General features: G+C 39.1%; 1 protein-coding gene across 1 annotated transcript; it reads right to left on the bottom strand.

Annotated features, from left to right (window-relative positions):
- Window positions 1-1,122: 1,122 nt before the first annotated feature.
- glis3 (GLIS family zinc finger 3) lies at window positions 1,123-15,927 on the bottom strand. The gene is made up of 9 exons (XM_085465225.1): window positions 15,472-15,927; window positions 14,669-14,846; window positions 13,442-14,588; window positions 6,396-6,557; window positions 6,184-6,294; window positions 4,707-4,848; window positions 4,434-4,512; window positions 2,572-2,729; window positions 1,123-1,947 (listed from the first exon to the last, which is right to left on the bottom strand). The coding sequence occupies exons 1-9, from the start codon at window positions 15,836-15,838 to the stop codon at window positions 1,826-1,828; spliced, it is 2,466 nt and encodes an 821-aa protein (XP_085321351.1). The 5' UTR covers window positions 15,839-15,927; the 3' UTR covers window positions 1,123-1,825.
- Window positions 15,928-19,203: the final 3,276 nt, after the last annotated feature.

Here is a 19,203-nt window from a genome sequence, read left to right as displayed (position 1 = left end):
AAACAAGAAGAAAGCACTGCTGTGAAGACTGTAGCCAAATGGACCCTTGCACGCTTTTTATACTGAAGCACGGCAGTTGGCAGTTAATTATTTTTGTAATTTACATTAGCTTATTGCCTTCATAATTTCCTTGTAATACTTATCACAAAGGAGTCGATCTCTTGTTCCTTTTAACTTTGTCTTGTTTTGCATAATGCAAATGAATCTAGGTATAGTTAATAATCTAACAGAGTCAAACACATAAGAACTGTTACATGAGTTTTCCTTTGAATAAGATTCATCGCTGTTATTTAAAGCAGTTTTATAAATTCACTATTCGTACTTTTTCACATGGTTTCGTGAGCCACAAAAACTCAACAACTCGTACCTTTAATTTTGTATTATATGAGTACTGTGATATTGAATATGTAAAAGCAAGCGTGTGTCCTTGTAAATGATCAGTGTGGTAAGTTTTCAAAAAAAAAAAAAAGTCAGTCAGAAACTTGAATGAACTGACTCACACAGTGTTTGAGAGCTGCCTAGCAAGAGAACGTTTGATTTACCTTCTCTTTCACAAACTGCTCCCAGTGTAATGATTGCATTTATGTGCCATTGCTTTTGTAAGTTATCATAACCACCAATGTTTTAAATTCTCCATTGGTGTGCCACTTTCATGTTCTATAATATAAATGCTTATAGGTTTGATCTGTGCTCGCATGCATTTGTTTTTGAGTTTTCTTTTAATGTATATACATGCCATAAACCTGCCTTAGACTGCAGATGAAAATTAGCCTGTTCATTCAAATCATTTACACATTTGACCCAAGCACTCGTGTTAATTACTCTCCACTGTTCCTAAAACAAGCAATCCTCCAAACAACAAAACACATAAACACCACGTCGGTGGTTTTGCATGCAAGATGTTAACTGATTTTGAAATCATATGGGTTGCTGCAGATTTAAAAAGTACCTTTATGTCAATTGCGAATACAATATATTTTTGTGCTTGCTTGTTTGCGTGGTAATAAAACTTAAAAACCCTTCCACTACCAGCTCAACCCAAAGCAACCCCCCCCCCCCCCCAAAAAAAAAAAAAACCCAACAACATGTTTTTAGATGTCCATTTAAAATCAGTGGTGCAGATGAAGGTGTTAGTGTTTGATACACACCAAAGAATCTTCTGAAGTGATCCACATGGTTTATCACAAATAGTAAGGTCATCATTTTCACAAATTCTGGCACACAGGCTCATTTACCAGTTGTGGGTTCCACAATGTCATTTTCTTGCTGTGTGGACACAAACTGTAGTAAGGAAAAAGCTTAATAAAAAATATTTAAAAACATTTAAAATCATTGTTCACTCACAGCTCAAACAACAGCTCATGAACATCATAGTCAAAGGCATTCTTGCTACGTAGTTACACAGCCATGATTCTAAGAAAAAACCTTAATAAACGGTTCCTTGCATACTTTGATCGCAGTGTTCAATATTATGCAAAATGCCAACATAAACTACTCAAAGTGCTCACTACTTGTTGCACACAAGTGAGGAAATAACCTAAATTACTCTAAACATAAAAATCTTCGAGGCACAGACATTAATTTACATTGATTACTGGGAATAGGAGCCTGGGTGTTGAGTCAGACAGTACGGTACATTTACAGGAATTTAGTCGCAGTTGGGTGTAAGAGTCAATTCCTCAATTTTGACTTAACTAGGGGAGCTGTTTTATGATCCAATGTTCTTTTGTAAAAGAAGCTTCCTCCAGGTTCCAGTGTCACGTATGTCTTCTTCTCATTAAACACAGAGCGGTTCAAAAGGAAAGGAACCCACACGTGAGCCAGATCATCCCTCTGTATAGATGCAGGAGATGTGACTTGTGTCCTGGTCCATCACACTGAAGAAATCCCCTCCATGTAATTCTTGATTAGCAGCTAAAGTTTCTGCTTGATAGTGGACACCAAATCCTACACACACACACACACACGGAAATATAAAAATACATGCATTTATGTAGAGGTTATTTAAAGATTTGCTTGATTCACATTGTTAGGATGATTACGAGCTGAAGAGAGGCCGTCATTAAAGGTATGAATGTGCATACGGTCATAAGCAAATATTCCATTAGAGAACAAGCCACATCACCCTTTCATTCTTACTATGACAAAGAGCACAATTTAAGAATGTAGTTTTTAGATACTATAATGCTATAATCCAATAGAAAATCAGCATTAAACCTAAAAAACAGTTTCTGAACACCTTGTAAACAACACCGTCGTTGTTAAGACTGGGAGGGGGGGAGAGGTAAGGTGATATCTATTTAAAGGTACACAAAGTGAAGCTGCCTGATTATGTCTAACTAGAAAAATCACCAGCCACCTGCTACACATCATAAAAATAAAGATAAACTGCACGATTATTGTGCATGTGAGAAAATCCATTTAAACAGACTGTCAAACCGCCCACACATTTGCTAATAGGCTCTTCACATTCTCAGAAAAAACAACAACAACAAAAAAAAACCTCCCTTCGGGCGTAACTGCGTTTACATGAGTATTTTGACAAACTTGAAGAATAATGTGATTTCAAACCTGGGCTGCGATTTGCCATGTCAGGAGGCTGGCTAACCTGCTTCAAATCACAGCTGTTCTGCAGGGATGTCCCACAGGGAGGATGCGGGAGGCAGGTGGAAGAACAAGGTCTGCACTGGTCCCCAGGGAAGAGCTGGCAAGGGGAAGGATCAACAAACCTGAAATATTTCACAGTAAAATGAATACTCTTGTTTGTAGAATTAAGATCATTTTATATAAATTAGCTTAGCTTAGCTTTTCTTTTTTTTTTTTTCTTTTTTTTTTATATATTGCTTGTATTTTACAAACCACTTAAAAGAATGGAGAACATCTCCTGCTGTCATCTCAAACTCAATCTTTGCTACATTCATGTAATGAATGAAGAATTACAGCTTTCACTTCATATGTGGCACGACTTCCCATGCAGCTGGCTTCACCTTTTTCTCTTTTTAATTCTCTGCCTAACATAACTTTTGTTCGCCAGTGAAGACACGTGCGCTCTTTATTTTCTGCTCTGAATGGAAAAGCATGTGCAATGCTGCTAATCTCAGGTTTTTAAGTTACAGAGTTCATACAGATTCATTCGCTGTGATTGGTAGTTCGTCTAAGCATAACATATGTACTCTGTCGGTACCTAATGATGTATTACACCATGCCATCTACACACTGCAATCTGTGCAGCACAAGCTCATTCATGCTATTATCAACCATCACAGTGTAAGCAAAACAGTCTGCCTGCTTTACTCCAGGCAACGTGCATTTTCTTTTAATCTTCATATATTACTTTCTACCAGTCAGAAATAGTCATCAACATTACTTTTATAAATATACAGGGTTTTTTGTAATTGCAGAAAGAGTACATTTAAATATCATCCAAGGCCCACTGCAGTCTACTCCTCTGCTTTTATTTGGGCCAAGTAACACATTAGCATGTCTGCTTGTGTCTATCAAGTTTATCAAGTATAAACAGGCCAAAGCTTGCAGACAATCCACAGACTGAGTGGAAACTGAAAGGAAACACAGAAAAGTGTACAAAAATGGCAACCAGGATTTTACAATTGATTTAACGTCTAAAAGGTAATTACAGCACCCTCTCCTCCCATTCAACCTTAAATTGTATTTTTGGGGATTTTATGATTCACTTATTGAATTCCTCAGCTACTCTTGTCGGTGGCTATAGCATCCATTAATGCTAGCAGTTGAGACCAATGAGGCAAAGTAAGGTTTTCTTTCACATGCTGAATGTCCACACCGCGTCCTGCAGTGAATGCTTCGGCCTACCGCTGATATTAGGACAATAAATGCCAGCAAGGAGTCGTGAGCATCTGGCTGCTCGGGACGACAGAAATCCTTTATCACATGCATTGAAGTGTATAGATGAAGGGATGTTTTCCTATGGGTCCACAAGTAAAATGAGTTGCTGGTCATCCCCCCCCCCCCAAAAAAAAAGAAAAAAAAGAAAAAAAAGAAAGAAGCCTCTCCTCTGCCATATGATCCACCCACACACCAAATAAAAAAAGAACGGCAACAACAAGAACAAAAAACAACTAGCCTTTGGACTCCTTCATCAGGGTGGTTTCTTTTAAACTTATTCTGATTATGAGCTTAGAGTCTTGAATCCATGACAACCAATGTTTAAGTCGACTGTTTCAGTTAATCAAGAGAGAGAAACAGAGAGAGAGAAAGGTTTGTGAAGAATTTAAATCAGTCATGGTTAGACTTCTAACTGTGCCAGTGGGAATACAAAATGAAAAGACGACACCAATACTGAAGCTAATGTGTTTTAATTTCACAGTATTAAATATAAAACATGAAAATGAAGCTATTCCTATAACAGTGAGATGATTATAATGACATTAAACAAAATCTAGATGGAGCAGTACCTATAATTATCTTGCAAGGAGGAGGAGATCAACAGACCCAGGTGAGGATTGCTGCAGGAGTCTTCTCCCTGTGGAGCAGCTGAGGAACAGGGATGACAGACACTTCAGGGCTGTCCACCACAGCCTAAATCTAATGGATAAACCTATTATGTGCACATGGTTGCAGGGACATATGCTTACTTTACACCCCCCCCCCCCCCCTTAATGCAAAGATAGAGATATATATATATATATAACTTTGCATTAATGCAAAGAGCTACAGCTTACACATACCGGAGTATGACTCATGGGAGGCACCAGGCGATAGGCTCAAGTTGTTGTCTAGCTTTGCGAGAGGAGAGAGGCTTGGCTGCAGAGGGTGGATGGTTAAACAGTCTGTCAGGGTGTCCTGGGTCACATCAGCAGTGGATTTTATCTATACAAATAAAAAGTAAACACAAACAACATAAGGAGTGATGATAACAGTTCAGTATTGGCATTGTTGTAATAGTTAGTGTCTAGTTCTACAGCTATTAAACATTTATAATGAATAGTTTTGAAATGTTATGAAATAATGTGTGGTGAGCTTTAGTTTTCTTTTTATGTGTGAGTAAAACACCTTCAAGTCTCTCATATTTGACATTATTTTCATGCCTGATGTGACAGGTCACATTGAGCACTTGTTATTTTTTGAATGTTTAAATGCTAACATGGAAAGTCAGTCATACAGAGTGAAGTTTAGCTATTATTTTCTATGAAAATAAACAAAAGCTATATTAAGGTTAATTCAAAGCATCTTCAGTGGGAATCCGGCCAAGATATGACGCATGCCAAACCATTCTGGACCTAGTTTCATCACTTCAGTATCTGAGAAAGCCCTTTTAATTGTACTTTGGACCATTTACGGCCTTCATAAATTCACAAAGACGGAGAAAAAAAAGGCTATAAGATCCTCGTGAGTGTTGCTATATTGTATATGGCAAAGATTCTGCACGTGTCGTTAATCTCAAACAAATATAAAATCCAGCTGTTCTTGAAAATCACATGTACAACAAAGATTCGTTATTTAACTTCTAAATGAAAAAAGTTGAGAAGATGCAAGACTTTTATAAAGTGTCACCTTTTTTTAGTAACAACTTATCTTCTTTTGTCCGTATCTATGGCGACAGAAACTTTGAGTGCTAAAGAGCATCGCTCCCATTCGTGGCAAAATCCAAACTGCAACACTTGTGGGCTCTAAAGAGAAACTATATAATGGAGTGGCCTTAAGTGTAAAATAAAGGCTGCGAAATAGAACAAACTACAAAACTGCATGTAGCTTTTGTGCACGTTATGCCAATGTTAACATAAGTATATTGCTAGTTATTTTTATTTAACAGCTTGCACACCTACATGTAAGTTAATAAAAGTCAAGTTGAAGTGAAGTACATTTTTCTGCGTACGTTTAAGTTGCAGAGTAAACAGAGTGGGATGGAAGGCACTTCACATTGAGTTAATTAAGATAAAAGAAAGCACAATGAAATGAAACGTGTAGCTCTCTCATTAACGTGGTCTCTTCTCTCTTCATAATTTAACAATTGAAAAAAAGTGTGGTAGTCCTCACTCACTGAGGTTCACATAAGGTCTTTTATTAATCCAGTTTAATTTTTCAGTCAGTGATCGGTACGTTGTTCACTCAGTGTGATGTTTCTGGGTATTAATACTCTGCATTGTAGGTAATGTATTGGCAAGAACAACTCTCTTTGCAGTGTTATGGAGACATGGTACTTGCCTTCTTTCGTAAGTGTCGTTCTTTTGTTGAGTGGGATTTCATATGTTTCCTCAAGGAGCTGGGATCAGTGTAACGCTTTGCACAGCCAGGCACCTGGCATGCATATGGCTTCTGCACAAGCACGTATAAACACACACGTAAGCCCGCGATGATGCAAATTACTGAAATACCATGCATAATTGTACATATGTTGTTGCTGGGTTGCCACTCACTGTGTCCAGGTGTGTACGCTGGTGCTTAGCTCTGTCACTCGAGTTGCTGAAAGCCTTGTGGCAGCCTGGGTGCTGACAAAGGTAAGGTTTTTCCCCCGTGTGGCTACGCAGGTGGATCTTTAGATTTTCGAGCCGAGAGAAAGCCTTGTTGCAACCTTCGAACTGAAAATACAGTAAAAGTGTTTTCACAGATTAGCAGCATTTTAAATAGCACTTTAAAAAAAATAGTCCAATGTGTTGTTGAGTATGTGTTTGGCATATCAGTGTCTGACAAAAGGCAGCTGACCTAAGAGAGCGAAGAAATACTGAACAGAAAATTTACTGTCCATTATTTTTAGCTGACATTCAAGTAAGCCTTACTGTTCACTGCTAGTTTCATGGATGACTGGAGATGAGCTCTGAATCAGTAACACCTCAGAATGGACAAATACTTGGGGGAGACTGAGGTGATTTTACAGCAAGTTTGTTATGTAATCAGAATTAGAACTTGCTGTAGTGAACAGCAAGTTCAGTTTTTAATATCATGCAAGAACACTGTCATCTACGTACAAAGGTTGTAATCATTGTGTGGAATTGTACATATAAATCAAATGTTTTGAAAAATGGTCTTGAGTGTTTGGAAAGCGTTAGGATTTATTTTTGTTGGAAAAAAGGCACATACAACTACAGTCCACTGAAAAAGTATTTGATCCCTTTTTCATTTCTTAGTTTTTGCACATTTGTCACTCTTGAGTGTTTCAGATAATCAAACAAATTTTAATATTAGACAAATATAACCCAAGTGAATAAAAATGGTTTTAAATAATGATTTTGGTTATTAAGGGAAAAAAAACTATCCAAACCTACCTGGCCCTGTGTGAAAAAGTAACTGCCCCTCCCCTCCGAGTTAACTGCTTAACCACATTTTTTTTGGGGGAAAGCTGAGTATAGTGACCTTTTTCACATATATAGGACCTGGTAGCCCTGGATAGCTTTTTTCCTTAACAAAATAAATCATAAAAGCATGATTTATATAGCATTTTGTATTTACTCAGGTAATCTTTCCTAATATTAAGATAATCTGAAATATTTAGGTGTGACAAATTTGCAAAAGTACTAGAAATTAAGAGGAATAATTATATATAATTATATATAAAAATATAATTAATAATAATAACAGAATGGTAATCCATTCAACAAGCCCTCGCTCTCTATGCTCAACCTTGGGAAACAGTAAAAGCTCTTGAAAAGATCATTCTTTGTTAAAATAAACTTTTTTTTTTTTTTAAATAAACCCTTCTCCTCTGAAGCTCTGCATCATAGTCCCCCCCCCCCCCCCCCCCCCCCGGTTTACATTTCTCACAAATACAAAATTTGAGGTAAATTAATACCTTTGATGCTGGTAGCAACACCAGCAGGGGTCAGTGTTTCTACACTCATACATCTATTGTTTTTGTTCTTGTGTGTTTTCAATCTTCTGCCTTGTATCACCTTGACAGCAGTTGGTTGCAACAAAAAAAAAAAGAAAAAAGTAAAAGAAAAAAGTTGACTTTTTAGTAGACTTGATAGATTTACTGTAAATCTGATGACTAAAAATTAAAGAAATACACTGCAACAGCATCATACACATGACCTCCCACATGCTCAGTGGCTGGAGTTTCTGGAAAATACTAATGCCCTGGTAATTCCAACGAAGAAAACAACTACTTCTGCAGTATAATGTGACCACACTGACTTCATTGTGGAAATATGTGACTCATCAAAGCTTGTCTTTGGTAAGGCCAGGACCTTACTCTCCTTCTTCCTGCTCACAGGGGGGTTTGGAATGTCTTTAGTAAGCCTCATGGACAAAACACATAGACCATGTCTGATATTGTTATTTTTCCTCCAACACTGAATTCCTCACATACTGATACCTCTCAGTCATCACTGCCGAGGCTAAATTAATTGCTAATCTTTTTTCATCACGACTGCTAATTATTATCAACATCTATTCTCTAGAACACTAACGAGCACATACTGTTTGCAATTAACCTCACAACAACATATTTTTCACATCACAGTTTGCTAAATGTTTCCAGCAAAACTATTGTTCCAACTCGCTGTTATGCCGATCATTTTTTGCACGTTGCACGGAAGCTGGAAAACGCATTTGGTCCAGGCTGCCGAAGACCGGATACAAAGAATTCGTAATAATTTCTTCAGGCAAATTCACTGCATTAAAAACGTAACAAAACGGTACAATGGAACAACCAATCAAATGCTTTACATAACCTCTTTCAGTGCATGAGAATTGTTCCCTTACAAAGGGTTGCATTGGCAAAATAGACCAATCCTAAATACACGGTAAAGAAAAGAATTAACAAAATACCCCCAAACCAAATTGCCTCTAGAAAAAAAAACAGCACAGACAGAGATAAATAGTCTCTCAGAGCCACAGTGGACAGACAAGTGAGAACCAGCATGCAGCTGAATCCCTGCCAGGACTCCAGGACTATCTGAAGGGAAGGTAACTGTGTAACTCTCTTTCTTTCTGTCTGTCTCACGAAGCTCTCATAAAGCATAGGGGGCTTTTTAGTCTGTAACAAGGGACATTTGGCCTGAAAAGAAAGCAGTATGGCTCCTCAGTGTTGATGAGTGTTACAGCCAGCTTCTGACAGGCCCTGGCAGGTACTAATGCCCTGGCTGAACAATGACAGCTCCAGTCTGTGCCAGCAGACTCTGCCCGGTGCCCAGTGTTACTCTGAGGTCAATTCACTCTGGAATCCACTCTTCGCTGTTTCACAAGTGATATTTCTGCTCCTTTCTTGATCGTATTGACTACTATTGTTTTTTCTCTCTCTGCCGTCACTTACTTCTAAATTTCACATGGAATTTAACATTTTAAGTGAGACTCTGCAGCCTCTCAGAAAAACACAAACAAACAAAAATAATATGAATTATTTTGAAGTGATGACTGAGTTAGATCACTCTGAACTATTGTAAAAATGGCTCTTAAAATGTTGCCAGACCTGAAATCTCATCAGGCATGCCTTTAGTGGCATTGGCAAATGATCAGGTTACAAGTGGCTCATGTAAGGACATTTAAAGTGAAGAAACTCCAATTTCATCATCATACATCGAAAAAAGACACTGGCTGATATTGAAGGAAAAGCAAGAAAAATTAATTCTTTTTTTTTACTTGATATACACTATTATCAATCTGTCATATTTCAAATTCTGATTAATGAAAATTGGGTAAGGTAAGTAAGATGGATATATTTTTTAAATTATTACGTTCAGAGTTGTGGTGATATTAGAAAACACTGCTTCCACAATGTACAAGCGACTCATACCAGAGAACGAGGCATGTCTCTACCACCTGAGGAGCCATGCAATCTGTGCAAACAGCACAGAATATATATAAAAAAACAAATAAATAAAAATAATCCTGCTGCCACATCATTGCTGTGAAAACCTGTTGTTTGGACTCAAACTATCCCTTTAAAATCTTACATGCTTAAATCATAGAGACGCACAAACCCAGGCATACATTAACAAACTCATCAATCATCATTAAACAGACTGTCAGATATCAGGTGCAAGTCTGGGCCTGCCCTATCTTTACTGTGTAACAAGAGCTACCTCTTTGTTGTGGTGCGGGCTTGAACATTTCATAAACCTATAAAGCATTTTTTTTTACCTGCCAGTAATTCCCTGAGAAAAGCAAGGCTCTACATCCTGGATGTCAGTTTCTCTAAATATAAATGTATCAGTCGCTCTCCTAACTTTTCTCACTTTGTTCTAATATCTAGCAAAAACCTTATTAATAACCTTTGAATTGTTTTCTGGTTAATGAATATGTTCATATAAGCAGAGAAAAAAAAGAATGAATTACAGCAATAATGTTTAGCCATGACCTTAAATAAAAATATCTTATTAAGGCACATGCGCAATACGTTTAAATGTGTTTTCTCCATATTCTTAGAATTATTCTGTTGCAGACGTCGTATCAGTTCTGCTTTTAGGAAGTAGGCTGTACCCACTGGATTGAATCATTATTGAATGATTACAGGGAATGCAAACCCATCCAATGATTGCAGCCCCATGGCAACAGACCTGGTTTCAACTAATAAGTGAGTATTTTGGATCAAAAGGTCGACAGCAGGCATGCACGCTGTTAAAAATTAACTTGATGAAAGCAGAGACATGAAGCATGTTTGGCCGGTGGTTTGTTAATTAATCAACTTACTTTGGTATTTTCACAGCGAGAGTGATGACAAAGCAAAGCAGATAATACAATTCAAACATTTTATTTTACCTGCCTGACTATAAGTAAAAGTGAAGACGTGTTGATAGTATCAACCTTTTTATTACTATTAATATTTCAACAATTACCAAACGTGTTGGGTCCAGACATTTAATGGTCCGAGGTAACATATTCTACTGATTTTAGTAGTTTGACATTTATGTCTTTTCATAAAACATCTCAACAAATAGTGGCTGAAGAGAGCCACATTATCCAGGCAATGAGTCCTCACTACTTCAGCGATCCCCTTGAACCAACCCTCATTTCTTTATATTTTGCCAGACTTTGTTGTAATTTTTTTTTAAAGTGGTCTTGAGTAATAGTTCTCCAGGCTTTCAAAGTTTTCTAATTGCTTTTTTAAAAACTCATTTTCAGTTTTAATCCTTGTACCTGTTTCTTAAGCCACTTGACATCGATTTATGAATCATACAAGACTAAATAGCGACCTTACTCAAGGGATGAACAGGTTGTACTCAACAAAGAACAAATTTTAAATTGTATCTTTGTGAACTTCTTTACTAGCAGCCTGTCACAAAAACATGTAATTTGTTCCCATTTCTTTAGTAAAACTGAATAACTGAAAAAGATAAGTCCATGGAAAATGCCAAAAAATAAAATTGTATTTTTTTTCTGATGTGAAGGACAAAAGAAAAAGTTGCAAACTTAAAAAAAAAAGGCCAAACTCTAAAGCAGAACAGTATCTAAAAGTCACGTCCTTAAAAAACAGAAAAAATTTCCAGCAAAAACCGGGCATAGGACCTAAGAGATCCATCTGGCCCTTCAGTTGGTCCATCTACTGTTCATTGAAGCCTGATCAGAAATTCTTAAGGAAGGGAGAAAAGGGTGAAGTATGCCAAATTACACAAGAACTGGCCTGAAAATCAGTAGCAACAAGTCTTGTGAAGAAATTGCTCCATACTTTAAATTAAATTATTTTCCTCACCAATATGAAAAATGTCAGGAGACAGGTACAACAGTTAGTGCCTATAGTCATCTGTCTCTGTTATGGTGTTGGTGATGGTCACAGTGTCAACACAAAAAATACTATCACCAAGTACCAGATTTTAATCCACCATGCAGTGCTATATGGAAAGGAACTGACTGCCAGTGGCTTCATATTCCAGCATGACTCTGATGGCAAACACACTGCCAGTTCAATGAATGCATGCCCAAACTATCAGTCATGGATTGGCCTCCGCAGTGCCCGGAGCTCGACATTATTGAAGCACTTTGGGATCATTGTGAAAGTGAACAGAACAAAAAGTAAAACGCATTGAACGTCCTCCAAGAACTCTGTAGAACTATTACAAAGACTACTTAAATAAATCACATGAAAGCTGCCTAAGAGAGTTCAATCCATTATGAAGAATAAAGGTGAATAACAGCGATCATACCAAATATTGATTTTCAAGCTCATCAGAATTGTATAAACTGTCTTTTTGCCTCATGAACTAATTTTCCATGTATGTCTGAGCATGTTTAAATTAGTCACTGCGCCTGTTTCCAATTTTCCAAGCAAAATATAAAGAAATGCAGGGTGACTCAAGCTGTTTACTACAGGAAATTGTCCACTGAAAAGGCAACATAAAACTTGATATAACTAGACATATTGGCTATTGTTATTGATCATCAACCTTTTTCTCCTGTACTGCCAGGCATTAAAAATTTTAAAGTATCTTTAGACCTAACCTTATTATAATATTTTCAGAGGGTTTTGTGGTCTTATGAGGATGACTTGTAACTACCATTATCCCAACAGGCCAATTTAGAAGAAACTAGAAGATGTTATCACAAATTTTTGTATTACAATTTTTCTGTTAAAAGCTTATGAAAAGATAATATCTGCTTAATATTTACATGTTATCATTTAGCTCAAAGCACAGCCTGAATTGAAATCTCTGAGTGAATACAACAACGGCAAAGATGGTGGTAGAAGTATAATTTTTTACTGGTAAATGATGGCTGCCAAGTTTTGTGACTTACTTCTAGAAGGAATTTGGTGCAACAATGTGAATATGGACTCATAGACTTGTTTTTACATTGGATTTTGACTCTAGGATGGAAAAAAACAACCAGTAAATAGATTATTAAACCGCAACAGATCTAAGAGAATTACATCACTTATCTCGGAGACACAAATCTTCAATCAATAATCATGGATGGATAAAGTCTGTCTCACTAGCCAAACAGCTCCTGACTACAGGGCATCAACCTCCCCAGAACCACCGCCAAGTTTGTCAGATGGTGACCTGGCAAACTCCTGGCAGCTGACAGGCAGAGTCGCTACGAGAGGGCTGTGGTGCCATGCCAGATCTAAAGTTCTGTTCTGTGCCTCCTTTGTGCTGATATAATACGGATATAATGGAGTTAACTCCCATGTCAATTATCACAGAGCTGTGCTAATTATTCCATGGCTTAAGTTAGAAGAAGAGAGGGACCCTATATTTCTGATCTAAACACTGGCTATAAACTCAGAGCACATGAAGGAATTTGCTGGAAACTAGGCACGGTGGCTTTGAAGCAACAATCCGAACTGAAAGCAGCGAGCCTTGACATTCATTGTCTACTTGCTTTGACTGTATTTACTCAGTTTTTTTCACCAGTTGAGTAAAATAAATATTCATCTGATTAAAAGCAAGCTTTGCTATCTGCGTGTTGTTTCAAGTGAGATAGCGTGCAGCATTTTTGTTTTTTCAAAAGGCAATGAAAAAAAAAAGTAAAATATTGAATTTAGTTGCATGAAAACTTGAATGAATATAGAAATGTCTGCAAGATATACCGAGCATTTGTTGGGTTTTTCTCCTGAATGGACCCTCATGTGGATAAGAAGCTTGTATCGTGCATTGAATGGCTTGAAGTTGCGTGGACAGGCTGCCCAGTAACATGTGAAATCCTCAGCCTTCCGCTGGTCCACATGCAGCTTTTCTATGTGCCTTACCAACTCCTCCTTTTGGTCATAAACTGCATTGCAGTCCAACCACCTGCAGCAGTGAGCCCCATACTCCTCCAGTTCTCCTTCTTCTTCCTCCAGCATTGGAATCTGGGGTAAAAAACTGACCCCGTGCCTGGGATGGACTGGGGGAATGGCACCCTTTGTGACAGGCTCCTGAGTAAGGGGCTTTTTTTTGCACTGATGTCTGGAGAGGTGAATGTGCTGGTGTGAGTAGTAGGGTGGTGGAGGCCCATGTGGAGGAGTGGATTCTGAGACAGGAGTCAACAGCGATGGGTCTAACTGTAGAGGTAGCAGCATTTTATTGGCGGCTGGGCTGCAGCTGTCTGAGGTCTTCTCCAGCACCCCTTCTTCATCTGGGAGGCACTGCTGTTCCACCACCATGTTAGCCATCTGGCTTTCCAGGCCCATTCCCTCCTCAAGCATCTGCATATTTCCACATGTCGACTGCGGGGCCAGAGCTTGTGAAGAGCCTGTCATGCTGTACAGATGGCTCTGTGGGATGCAGCGGCCTCTCACGCCCAGGAAGTGACCGTAACTCTCGGACTGAACAGGTGAGAGTGTGGGGTGGGAGGCTGGAGAGGTATAACCGTTGATATATGCTACAAGTGAGGTAGGTGATGTGCGTATAATGGAGTTAAAATCTATACCCATGACATCTGACAAAGGCGACATGGAGAGTGCTCTCTTCTTAGCGCGTGTCTGTCTGGGGCTTCCGGCCTCACCTGCAAAGAGGTATGAAGGCAAGGAGGCAGAAGTGCTTGTGCCACCGGATATGGTCGTGCCCGACATGGCTGTGCCAGGAGAAAGGCTGAGCTGCTCGCCGCCCTCGCTGGCTTGGGCAGAGCACTGAGGTAATCCCAGAGGAGGAAGCACACGGTAACCATATGGCCAGTCATGTCTGCCACTAAACATTGACTGTGTTTCAAACAGACTGAGGGTGGTGGATGCCAAGGATTCTCTGGACAGTAAGGACCTGAAAAAAACGGTTGTGATTCACTTGAGCAACACTCTTAACTCTTTTATCGGCACATAACATTTACTGATATCACTCACCTGGTGTCAGAGTAGGGAACCGGCACACTGTGAGACTGCAGAGGAGGGTGAGGCACTGCGGGTCCTGCAGTATATGGCTGGCCTTTGACAAGAGCCATGGGACTGCTGGTCACTGTTACATTAACAGCAGCTGCTTGACCAAATACATCCATGGTAGGCCCAGACAGAGAGCAATCTGCTGGACACAAGCCCAGAATTAAATAAGCAAAATATCCACAAGGGATATGCAAGCTAAGCAAAAACAAATGTTCACAAATCAGTTTAAAGCTTTGCAATAACATTACGCCACTGTCAGGAAAAGCCACTGAAAACAATAATTCAAACTGAAATACCGCACATTAAGTGGGCTGTTCTTTAACTAATATTATAGAGCAGATTATTTCCCTCACCAACCAGGACAGAGACACTATCTGCTCTGTTAATCACTAATGAGCTCTTCATCTGCTTGCACTTTTCTGTGGAAAACTGCACTTTTAGGCCCTGTGCTTGGTAAATTGTTAGTAAATATGAGAACAAGATGTCTAACAAAAGGAAAAAAAATACAGAAGATGTCAAGAATGCAGAGGAAAAGTACACCTTTGGCTCCAGGGAAGGGAAGAAGTTTGAAAACATTATTGCTATTGTTTTATTTTTTATTTTTTTATGGGATATGTGCACCCTGATTTCTCAGTTAAAATTGAGACAGATTGTGTGCTGAGCTGGGCTTTCAGAGTATTGCACTGTTTTAAAGCTAGAAAGTCTCATTTACATTTTCCTCACACAAGTGGGTTAGTTACAGTTGGGTAGACTTTTTTTTTTTTTACCTTTAAAGCTGTCAGAGAGTCTTGTCTGTATGGCAGTTGCCCCTTTTGTGTTTATAGGATGTTGAGTAGGTGGTTGCTGGTGTGGGGATCTACTCGGCATGTTGAGATGTTTTCCATTGGTCAACACCTGTCTGCGAAGACTCAGGCTTGGCAGCATAACATGAGTTTCACCCTGTTCTTCAGAGGCAAAGGAATGAACCGTCCCTCTTTTCACTTTCTGCATTCTCCCAGAAGAGGAACTAAGGTTGCTCTGCTGAGAGGAAGATACAGGCATCCTGATGGACTGGGACTGGTGTCCTCTGATCACACTTAGCGATGGGGACACACTACAAGGTGACACCAGGAGCTGACACCCTTTCCCGCTCATGGCTATGACAGATTTCCCAAAAGTCTGGAGTGCAGAAGGAAGCTGATTCAAGTAGTTGTGTTTGCTTTATACAGAAACCGGTAAACCAAGGCTCACACCTAGGAAATAACCCAAGCACAACAAAACATAAAACATACTGTATGTGTGCAATAACATATCTAAATAAAGCATTTTAAAAGTAAACCAACAATGTATAGTCTGTGTACTTTGGCACAGAACCACTCAACCATAACTAGCTCTGTATATTTGTAATAAGATTACAATGTTTCCTCTTGAAAACCTAAAAGCATATTGATCATCAAGCAAAGCTATCCTAGAATTCAAATAAAAACATGATCAGTAAGTGTTAATGTATTCAGGACCATAAACAGGAACTTTCTTACACGTAACGTAAGCCTATAGTGTTTTCACTTTTCTATACTGAAAGCATCTACTCATCTAAGAAAGTGCTCAAACTGGTTAAAACTATGACCTCTGCAGTGAAGTTTTGGGTTCGCTATAATTCATGACGCATGAATTTACCTGCGGCTGCTGCTGTTGTTGTTGTCGCAAATACTTTCCCCTCAAGTTTCATGTCAGGATGAATGGCTCCTCCAGTCCTCCGCTGTGACTGTAATCCGGGTAACTACCGGGTGATCATCTGTCGCGTTTCTCTCGGTGTGCGCGGAGCAGGGCAGCGAACCCTCTGCGGAATCCGCGGCGTCCCAGCTCACTCCGTTTCCAGGAACTTTCCCGATTACTCTTTTGCCCTTGACACGGCATTATATCAGCGACGTCATTTCAGACTGAGTGCACCTTAAGAGTCAATAATTAAATTTTTTTTGTAGCCCTTAATGTGCTTGTGAGCGTGCACGCGAGGCAACGCGTTCAGGTGAGCGCACGCGCCACCGTGATAAATTTTTAACACATATTCTTTATCACATATATATTTAAATATGTACTTGTTACAGAAAAACTCTCAACTATGTATTTATTTTTCTAAAGTCGTTTCAATTTTTTTTCAGCGCAGAAAGATTTTTAAACATCCACCTCGCGCACCGATTTCACATTTTAATATGGCTTCAGGTAATCTTTGGTGTCATGTGAAAGACTTTGAGGTAAATCATCAGCTGTGAGTAAGGGAAAGCGTGTGAGCCAGCTCAGTGGCCTACTTTTTTTTATTTTTAAAGGTGATTTATTTATGTTTTTATTGCACGCTTACGCCGAGGATCTGAAAAAATCTTTTAAGTTTGGTCCGGGAAGGAGGAAAATCCAATCAAAAATCTTTTCCAGTGCAATTACTGCAACTCATACTTTGCTCAATCCAAATTGCAGAAATTCGTTCGTTTCTCCTTTGTATCGCTGACGGACCTCTCCAGATTTAATTATATTGATTTAATTATAAGTTTGACTCTACAAATCCTTTGCTTGGTTGCCATTCAGCACAAGTCATAATTTGTACGTTGCTTTGTGTTGCATGGACCTGCTGTACCTGCTTGCCCCCCCCACAAACACACACCCACCCGCCCTCTTACGCTTTCCTTCTCTTCCTTCTCCTTCTCCAGTCCTCCACATTGTTGGGCTCTTTTCTGCTGGCTGCTGCAGTGTTTGCTCTGTGGATCCTGCTCCAGGCTGTCATGGAAACCAGAATGTTTATAGAAGGAGGGCAGGTGGCTGCCCCCCCCCCCCCCCCCCTTTAGGGGAAGATAAATTGAGAGGTGGGGGGGGGGGGGGTGTCTGATTCGCAATCTGTAGTAATGATGAACTTATTGTCAGACAGACAGCATGGACTTACTGAAAATGCAAGAGCAAATACAGCACACAGACTGAGTGCTGCTTGAATAGTTGGAGTCGACAGTCACTCATAATCACTGCTGTGAATCCATCGATCAGAATGGTGGGTTGTATAAGAGCCATTAATTCCTTATGTCTTATCAGCTTTTCACTGTATTATCCAAATAAAGCAATTAGGCGGCTATGTTGCTTGGTCTTTGTTTTGTTCTTAGTTTTTTCATTTTAATTAAACTGCATGCATCAAAACTTTTAAGTTTGCACCAGGAAAGCAGCTGATTATGAACTGGTTGATGATGTTGATGAATGAGGCTGATCACTCGAGTAGCCTGCCTAACTTCAGGGTCTCTAAAGGGAAAATATCTAATTGCTGCACTTCAATCTGTAAAAGCAAACTAGGCCCTGCATGTATTCATCACAGTGTTGCCTTTTACTCGACCACTTTACATATTTTTCACATCACGATGCCTTCACAAACATTTTATTTCCATCTTTTCAATAACAACAGTGAGTGCAGAACAGGTCGCTGTGTATGTGTTCCCTCTTTTGCCAGCAGGGGATACTGTTAGTACACTAATGAGTGGATCAAATCTTGTTGTGATGATAGCTCCACAGATTCTCAGATGCAGTAAGAAGAATATGGGGGAAAAAAGGGCATGCAACAAAGGACAAAGAATGATGTTTACGAAGGTCACAAAGAAAGAGACTGCTGCTTCTTTGCATAATTATATCAAATATACCCGTCTTTCAGGGATCTTGTTTGCTTTGAGCACCGATTTGGCTTATTCTTCTCTCGAGTGAGCAAGTCACAGTGTGTTTACAAAAAGTCATTGTGTAACAGGATGGCAAAACACCTGAGCCAGAGGCAGAGAAACAACAGAGATATGCACTTACTGTTCTTTTCAGCACCAAATGCTGCCACTTGGAGCAGTCAACAAGTGCTCTGACATATGCACATAATGGATGATATTTACAGGTTAGAGCACCTTGTGTCAAACATGACATCTTTCTGGAGGTTTTAAGAAAGTGTTAGGAGGAGAATAAGGAAAGGGGACTTAATGCAATACAATGAAAAAAAGGTCTGATGAGATTTAAGTGTTGACCATTTCTGAAGAGCTCCCATTTGTTGCAGAATTAATGCAGTAATAGACTCTCCACCACTTACAGAATCCATTTTCTGCCTCTTGATGACAGCATCAGCACTCCTGGAAGTAGCAAAGCATTCATTCTGGTGTCAAGATGAGAAATCATGGGTGATTTCTCTTTAAGTTATATTACAATAGTCACTTAAGGTAATGTACACCCCAGTGGACCCGCGATTAATTAATCTACTTTTGATTCGCTAATGACAGTTCAAGTCAAATACAAGGTTAGTGAAGACTGAGTCAATCCTTTTAACTGCAGCAGGAGGGTGTACAGTAGCGAGTGTAGGAGATATCAATTTATTGGTATCATCCCTCATTATAACGGCTCCTATTAGCCTGCGGCACCTCACATGCTTTCTCTCAGGATATTAAATCTTGAGTACAGTATTCATAACCGAGACTGCGTTAAAAGTTTCCCATAAAAATTAGCATTATTTATGTTGTTATATA

Source organism: Copadichromis virginalis, linkage group LG7 (genome assembly GCF_057382275.1).
Source record: "Copadichromis virginalis isolate Kocher_CV1m ecotype Utaka linkage group LG7, C_Virginalis_male_GT1.1, whole genome shotgun sequence".
Taxonomy (NCBI): Eukaryota; Metazoa; Chordata; class Actinopteri; order Cichliformes; family Cichlidae; genus Copadichromis; species Copadichromis virginalis.
This window is presented reverse-complemented; position numbering and strand designations above follow the sequence as displayed.

Excerpts from the sequence above, each read along its gene's own strand:
- glis3 (XM_085465225.1), bottom strand. The coding sequence starts at position 15,838 with ATGAGCGGGAAAGGGTGTCAGCTCCTGGTGTCACCTTGTAGTGTGTCC. Across the intron at positions 4,849-6,183 it reads AACGACACTTACGAAAGAAG|ATAAAATCCACTGCTGATGT; the intron begins GCAAGTACCATG and ends TTATTTGTATAG. Across the intron at positions 4,513-4,706 it reads CTCCCATGAGTCATACTCCG|CTGCTCCACAGGGAGAAGAC; the intron begins GTATGTGTAAGC and ends CCTGTTCCTCAG.